The sequence below is a fragment of the Corylus avellana genome, chromosome ca10 (assembly GCF_901000735.1).
Source record: "Corylus avellana chromosome ca10, CavTom2PMs-1.0".
In the NCBI taxonomy this organism is placed as follows: Eukaryota; Viridiplantae; Streptophyta; class Magnoliopsida; order Fagales; family Betulaceae; genus Corylus; species Corylus avellana.
Genome location: NC_081550.1, coordinates 20,320,407 through 20,328,835, shown reverse-complemented (window position 1 = coordinate 20,328,835; position 8,429 = coordinate 20,320,407). Strand labels below are relative to the sequence as shown.

Sequence of the window (8,429 nt, the reverse complement as noted above, 5' to 3'; positions counted from 1 at the left end):
TGCATGAATGAATGATCTTCCTTCACTCAATGATTTTTTTTGAAGTGATCGAAGATGTAACTCAAAAGCCTGCCCAGTCAAAGTCAAATTAGGAAAATTCACTGTGAGAGTAGTCAAAGTCAATAGTCATTAACCTTTTCTTACTTCGACAGTGAAAAGTATAAAAATAGAAGATTTTCCACATTGTGGCTGCAACTTTCTCCCTCTCCCATGGAGCATCCTGTTATTTGTTTCAGACTCTTCTTTTCACCAACTTCCCGGACCATCCTTCTTCTGTCCCTCTTCTTTTCAGTCTCAAAATTTTCCCTGGCTACCATACTTTCAACTGAAACAGACAAACATGCATTACTAGAGTTCAAGTCCCTCATACATGACACCCCCAGTGTCCTGCCTTCTTGGAATGAGTCTTTGCATTTCTGCCAATGGGTTGGGATCAACTGTGGCCACAACCACCAAAGAGTCATCGGTTTGAACCTAAAAGACCAGAAATTGGTTGGCACCATATCTCCCCACCTTGGAAATCTTTCTTTCCTTCGATCCCTCAACCTTGCAAACAACTCCTTCTCTGGTGGAATCCCCTCAGAAGTTGGTCACTTAATCAGGCTTCAAAATCTAAACTTGAGTTATAACTCATTGGAAGGAGAAATTCCAGTTAATTTGTCTCACTGTTCCAACCTTGTCAATCTTGATCTCCACTACAACAACCTAGTACAACAAATCCCATCTGAACTTGGCTCTTTATCCAAACTTGAGATCCTATCTCTTTCCAACAACCACCTAAGTGGAAGGTTCCCACCACCTCTGGGGAACCTGTCATCTCTCCAACAGCTTTGGTTTGCATATAACAATTTGGAGGGAGAAATTCCAGGTACAGTAGCCAAAATGACAAGCTTGCAATTTTTTCATGTTGGATTGAATAATCTTTCCGGTGGGTTTCCAGCTTCCCTATACAATTTATCATCACTCATTTTCATTTCCTTGTGTTCCAACAACCTCTCTGGTAACCTCAAGCCTGACTTAGGCATTGCTCTTCCAAATCTCCAAGAACTTCTTTTGGGGGGAGGAAATAAATTCACAGGAAGCTTTCCAGCTTCCTTGGCCAATGCTTCAAATTTGCAGCTCCTTCATATATCTGAGAATCGTTTAACAGGAAACATACCTACGATTTTTCGCGATTTAAAAGATCTTCAATGGCTTGATGCATCTGGGAATCTTTTCGGAAATCAGTCAGTTGATGATTTGAGTTTTCTGACTTCTTTGACCAATTGTAGCAAGTTACAGAGGCTGGATTTCAGCTACAACCGGCTTGGTGGTGAGCTGCCTGACTCTATAACAAACCTCTCAACCCAACTAACTTGGCTACAGCTAAGAGGGAATTTTATTGGTGGACGCATACCCATGCGGATATCAGATCTAGTCAGCCTAACTCAACTTGGCCTGGATCAGAATTTGTTAACAGGTAATATTCCAGCCTCAATTGGGAAGCTCTCAAACTTGAACAAACTATACTTGGGTGCAAACAAATTGACAGGGGAGATCCCATCTTCCTTTGGCAATATGACTCGATTGTTAGCTCTCCATTTGTGTAATAACAGCTTAGTAGGAAGCATACCCGCGAGTCTGGAAAGATGTAGCTACCTGCAAGATGTACGCCTTTCCCATAACAAATTAAATGGCAGCATACCAAAGCAACTCCTTGCTCTTCCAGCTCTTTCTCTAGTCCTTAATGTGTCTCATAACTCTCTGACGGGTCCGTTGCCACCAGAAGTAGGAAACCTGAAATCTCTTGTTGCTCTGGATTTGTCATACAACAAATTTTCCAAAGAGATTCCAGGGCACCTAAAGGATTGTTTGGCGTTGGAATTTCTTTATATGCAGGGGAACTTCTTTGAAGGAACTATTCCCGATTTAAGTAGGTTAAAAGGTATTCGATATCTTGATCTTTCCCACAACAAATTGACCGGCCGAATCCCAAGCTACATGCAGGTTAGTTTTCCCTTGTTGCAGAACTTAAATCTGTCTTTCAACAATCTGGAGGGAGAGGTACCAGTACAAGGGTCCTTCAGCAATGCTACAGCAATTAAAGTCTATGGCAACAACAGGCTTTGTGGGGGGATCCAAATGCTGCAGTTGCCAACGTGCAAGCATAGAAAGCATGTTGCTTTTAAGCTGATACTGGCAATGGTCATTGCAGTTGCTTTCTGCTTGACGTTGTTGTCTTTGATTTCTGTGTGCTTGTTGAGAAAGCCAGAGAAGAAACGTCTTTCTGTTTCTTCTTTTGGGCACTATTACCAAAGAATTTCGTATCAAGAATTGCTCAATGCAACCGGTGGATTCTCTGAGAGAAATTTCATCGGTTCAGGTAATTTTGGTTCTGTCTATAAAGGAATACTCGGATCGAATGGAAAAAGTGTTGCAATCAAGGTACTCAACCTTGAAAAGCAAGGAGCTTCAAAGAGCTTCATTGCTGAATGCCAAGCATTGAGGAACATCCGGCATCGAAACCTCGTTAAGATACTTACTGCTTGCTCAAGTGTTGATTTTGAGGGCAAAGATTTCAAAGCTTTAGTATATGAGTTCATGCCAAATGGGAACTTGGAGATGTGGTTGCATCCAGAAGATGGGCTCAAGCAGCTGAGAAGTTTAAGCCTTCTACAGAGAATGGACATTGCAATAGATGTAGCTTCTGCTTTGCTTTATCTTCATCATCACTGCCAAACCCCTATTATTCACTGTGATCTAAAGCCAAGCAATGTTCTTCTTGATGATGATTTGACTGCTCATATAAGTGATTTTGGTTTGGCAAGACTCCTTTCAGAATCCGGCAAGCAAGCTCTTGTTAATCAATTAAGCTCAACTGGGATTAATGGAACTGTCGGGTATGCTCCTCCAGGTAACGTTTCAACATTTCACTCATTCTTTTAGCAAGTATAAATGACAAGGAAGAAGACAAGGAAGAAAAGAACCAAAAAATTGGATGTTAATGCTGTTAGATTTATTTCTATAGTTAATGCTGTTAGGTTTATTAAGATATTCTAGTTACAAAATTAAAATAATACTATAAGAATAATAAAAATGAAGTTATATGAGTTAAGCCGAGTTTATTCAAACATAGCTCGTTTAATAATCGAGCCTAATTTTGTGTCACGGTCAACTCATTTATTAAACAAACCGAGACCGAATCAAGACTATCCAGGCCAAGCCCGAACTTGTATACAAGCGGCTCTATTTGTTTACAGTCCTAGGTTAAGCCCACTACAAAATATCTAAATGCGCCTCTTATCACTGTGTGACAACTACCTTTAAGTTAACCAAATCACTAGTTTTATACCATTGAAGTTCTCCTAATTCTTGCAGAGTATGGAATTGGTGGTCAGCAATCAACTAATGGTGATGTGTACAGCTTTGGGATCCTCTTGTTGGAGATATTCACTGGAAGAAGACCCACTGATGAACTGTTCAAAGATGACCTGAACCTTCACAACTTCGTCAAGTTGACATTGCAGGGACAAGTGACACAGATTCTGGACCAATCAGCTTCGAACAAGGTAGGAGAAACTAAGAACATGGTTACATGTTGGGGTGAGTGGACAAGTGATGAAATTGAATGCTTGATATTGGTCTTTCACATTGGCCTTGCATGTTCAGCAGAATCTCTAGGACACAGAATGGACATGAGAAGAGTTACCCTAGAATTGCTTTCAATTAGAGCCAAACTCCTTGGGAGTGGAACTCATGAACAGAAAATTGAAAGCTCAGTTAAAGGGGAAAGTTTCTGAAAAACTACAATGAATGGAATGGATTAGAACAAGAAAAAAATGTATACAGGTATATTTGTATATATGTCCACTTTCTCTTTTCCTTTCCACTTTTTATGCTCTGTTTTTTTTTTTTTTTTTTGTCCTTTTCAAGTTTTGTAAAGTACTTCAACAAGTATAACATGAAACCACGAAGATTATAACGACTTGTACCCTTATGAAGCAAATGATTTGTACTTGGCCTTTTGAAACCACGTAAGATTATAACGACTTGTACCCTTATGAAACAAATGATTTGTACTTGGCCTTTTAAATTGTACTTTCAAATGTCTAGAAACTATAATTTTATCTTACAATGTTAAAGTGACATCCTCAACCAGCCTTCATATTTATCATTATTTTAGCCAATATTTGCATTATGAAATAAAAGTGTGATATGTAGTATTATTCATTTTTTAAACTTGGGGGCAATTTCAGCAACATATTGCAATAAAAACAAGCAAAATTCAAACAAAGAGAAATCAACCCAATATGCGGTATCAACTGCTGCCTATGATCATATCATCAATAAATTGCCCAATAGAAGCGAACGAAGATCCACCCTCCATTACAGCTTTTCTGGCCTTCTCTCCCATCTCCTTCACCTTCTTCCTAACCTCACTGCCGCCATCCATCACACCTCTTACAGCTCTCTCTATCTCATCAGCCATCACCAGATCACCACCTCCATTCCTGTAGTCCAACCTCATCTCCATTGCCAATCCCAACTCCCTCACCATCTTGAATGCATTGAGCTGTTGCTCAGCATATATAGGCCATGTCACAATAGGCACGCCATGCCACAAGCTCTCCAATATTGAGTTCCATCCGCAATGAGATACGAACCCTCCGACTGCTTTGTGTGCCAGAACCTCCACCTGTGGCGCCCAACCGCCACATATCATCCCCTTCCCTTCTATCCGCTCCAAGAAACCTTCCGGCAGGATGTCATCGTCCGACGGCAAGGAGGCAGCCCGCCGCAAGGACCACAAGAACCTCTGCCCACTACGCTCCAGCCCAAAAGCTATCTCTTTCACTTGGGTTTCACCGAAGATCCCACGGCTTCCAAAGCATAGAAACACCACGGACGATGGAGGCTGATCATCAAGCCATTTCATGATGCTTTCATGCTGAGCCCGATCCAAACCAGTGTTCGGTTGACCCTTCAGGTCAAGCACCGGACCAACAGCGTAGACCGGAGGTGTTTGTCCATCGGGAAACGAGCGGAGACCATGTTGCTCCAACTCTGTGAACGTATTTACTATAATTCCTTTGGCATCTCTGAATCTTTGTGCAAGCTTAATATAAGCAGCGTAGCCACCATCCTTGTTGAACACAGCTGAAGGCAAAACAGCTGCCGGAACTGGGTTGACAAAGCCCGGGATTAACAACGGAGGATCTGCGTCGCTGAATTCGGCGCCGTTCACTTGGTTATGGCGAGTTGGAAGGCAAAGCATGAGACCAAGAAATCCTGCATTGGAGGTGAAGAATAAATAAGAAGGGAGACCCAGTTCCCTGCCAACATCAATCATTGACAGGCAGAAGAAATCAAGAACCAACGCTGCAACTCGAGCTGAGCCAGAGGATAAAATCTTCGTGACAGCATGTTTGACGTTGGGTATGTTGCTTTCTATGAAAGCACATAAATAGGCTTGGGGAGATTTGAACGACTCCGTTGGTGGTGGGTCTACTTGGGGAGATCTATGAGCTGGATTCGAGCATGTGAGGCGGTGAGTGATCTGGTGTATGCATCTGCAAAGGGAGAAGAGGGGAATTTGATGGAAAGAACTTTGATCAAAAGACGATCATCGCGATCAAGCAGGCACTTTGCGAATTCAAGGGTGGAAACCAGGTGACCCATTCCTGGAATTGGGATGAAGATGAGCTCTGCTACTTGCCCCATCTTCTGATCTCTTTCGTTTTTCCTGTTCCCCGTACCAACTCCTAGGAGGCTGAGACTATTTTCATAGAACGCACATTCCTCCCCTTTTCCTTTCTTTATTGGGAAAGACGACTGTATTATTGGGAGGTTGGTCAGCGGTATGAGATCAGATTCCCTAAAATTCGCTGGAAGTAGGCCTCATATTTTCAGCTATTTCTCACAAGTAGGCTCCACCCAAACTATACAGCGATTTAGTGGACAGGGGTGCACATAAACAATGTGCACACTGGTTTTATAATATAATTTTATTTTATTTTTTTACTGTTAATATTTTATAATTTTATAACACTAATATACACACTGTTCATGCATACCGTTCTCCACTAAATCACTACTCCTCAATAAAATGTGACATATTTTAGTTAAGAATTATTCACTATTTTATCATGTTCTTGCTTTTTATGTTGTAAAAAAATTTAACTTAAAAATTGTCTTTTGATTTTATGAAAAATAAGCGTCTCTACAAAAGTGAAGAAGAACCATTTCGAGAGGAATTTTTCTTTTTTTTGTTACCTCAAAAATATGCCACATTTTTAATAGATAGCATTTTTTAAGATTATTTTGATAGCTAAAAATAGCATAAATTATGTAATTTGAAAATTTACAATTTAAAAAAAAAAATTGTAGGGAATTCTAATCCGCGATTATCTGTCCATCTGCAACATCTTTAAGTAAAAGCGTCGAGCTCTTCGAATTTTTTTGTTTTTTTTTTCCTCTCGGTAAATCGTGTTTCTCCTGTGTATTTGTACTTTTTGCCCATCTTCGTATTATACTAGTTGATACAGTAAATTTTCCGGGCCACCAGCAAAACAAGAAAAGACTATTAAGAGTGATACTGGCCGGACAAAATACTGTTGATACTTAAGTCAGTAATAGTGTATATGTTTTTACCATGTCTATATTTGGCAGGTGAAATCAGCCAAGTAGTAATTTGGCAATCACACATAAGGAAGAGCTTAATATGTGGGATTGTAAGGCCAAAAAGGAAGGCGGTGATTATATCATAACTGCGTTTCTTTTCCAAAGGCATCATCATATTATTGTCTTGCCATGACCAGGTCAATCAAAGGGTTCCTACTTTCTAGAAAATGATGGATGGCTCCAAAGGCTTGAAACTTAAACAGAGAAAAATCAAATCAAAACAAAACAAAACAAACAAGCTTAAAGAATAAAAATTAGAAATTAGAAAAAGAGCCCAAAAGGAAATCAACAAACAATAACTGTCATTTCTCCAATGATGATGTGAGCAGAGCCCTACAGATTCTGCTCATTTGTCCAGCGCGTTGGTCTCAGCTCTTAATCCAATGGTGTACATGATTCCATAACTGCCTTTAATCTAACCTTGTACTCCATAGCTGACATACCAAGTCGACAATCTGCCCTGGAATACACCCTCCGAGTGATGTTTCAAATTCATTTTTCCGAGCTAACCACCCCAGAAGCTGTTTTCTAAGGTAGACTTATTCAATTTTTCTACCTCATAACCAAAACTACTTTTCCAATGAGTACTCAAATTGTGGAAAAAGGGTCCATTCTAAATAGTATAAAGGGGACAAAGTACTATGATAAGTCTGCGCTCCATGCAATATATTTTTGAGACACTTAGTTGGAAAAGGGAAATTTCAGCCACAAATTGCAATAAAAACAAGCAAATATCAACGAGTTTAGGGATATAAATTCTAGAATCAAGATTGAAAATTCTAAAATAACTCCAAACGACACTTATTCAAATGTCTAGGTGATTCACAAATATTAAGCGGAATAAGATCTGACTTAACAATCAATAATCAACCAAATACAGATATGTAATGAAAATCAAGAACACGGATATTTGGTTACGAAAAGGAAACCATTTAAAGAACTCTCTAAATGTAAAACCTCTCCGGGGCAACCAAACCCAGGAAATCAATCTACTATAAGAAGAATAAGGAATACAAGAAGAATTACAAAACCTTTGCAATTTACTCTTCCTTGTACACGACAAGCGACTCATTTGACTTCTACCGCAGTAGCCCTTTCCAGAACATCTGGCACAATTCTTCTATAAGATTTCTTTTCACCGGAACTCCGATTGGCTTCACGTATTTAATCTTTACTCACATAAACTAGAACAATATCTCTCTCTAAGCTCTCTGTTTTTGCTCTAAAAAATACGTATATATAATAGGCAAAACAGTTTGTTTAAATAGAAAATAAAATAACAAAGCGGCAGCCATGTCCGGACATGGATAAGTTGGTGTCCGGACATGGCTAATGTTACATATGCGTAACCTAGTGCTGTTCGGACGTCCAATTCTTGTGTCTGGACAGCCCATCTAAAAGGGCTTGCTAGAAATGGGGTCTGAACCCAACTTCTGGCGGTCCGGACCTCTTCTTCAGAATGACGTTTCTGGAAATGGCGTCCGGACCCAGCTTCTGGCGGTCCGGACCTCCTCATCAAAATGAAGGTTCTGGAAATGGGGTCCGGACCCAGCTTCTGGCGGTCCGGACCTCCCCTTCAAAACATGGTTGCTGGATATGCGGTCCGAACCTGGCTTCTGGCTGTCCGGACCGGCCCTTCTAGAATCAATTTTTCTGGACCTTTTGAGATGCTTCATTTTCATCAACTTTACATGCAAACCGAATGAGCCAAAACATAACCCAACAAACTCCCCCTTTTGGCCATTCGGGGACAAAAATAATTTTTACAT

At 40.2% G+C, this 8,429-nt stretch overlaps 1 protein-coding gene and 1 pseudogene across 1 annotated transcript; one reads left to right on the top strand and one right to left on the bottom strand.

Annotated features, from left to right (window-relative positions):
- The first annotated feature begins 210 nt into the window (after positions 1-210).
- On the top strand, positions 211-3,861 carry LOC132163131 (putative receptor-like protein kinase At3g47110). Its single transcript, XM_059573324.1, has 2 exons — positions 211-2,893; positions 3,358-3,861. The coding sequence occupies exons 1-2, from the start codon at positions 211-213 to the stop codon at positions 3,777-3,779; spliced, it is 3,105 nt and encodes a 1,034-aa protein (XP_059429307.1). The 3' UTR covers positions 3,780-3,861.
- Positions 3,862-4,125: 264 nt separating this feature from the next.
- Positions 4,126-5,825, bottom strand: LOC132163959 (UDP-glycosyltransferase 71K1-like; annotated as a pseudogene).
- Positions 5,826-8,429: the final 2,604 nt, after the last annotated feature.

What these genes read in the sequence shown, in the direction of transcription:
- LOC132163131 (XM_059573324.1), top strand. Translation starts at nt 211, where the DNA reads ATGGAGCATCCTGTTATTTGTTTCAGACTCTTCTTTTCACCAACTTCC. An exon ending in TGTCGGGTATGCTCCTCCAG is followed by an intron (nt 2,894 to 3,357) that starts GTAACGTTTCAA and finishes TAATTCTTGCAG; the next exon opens with AGTATGGAATTGGTGGTCAG.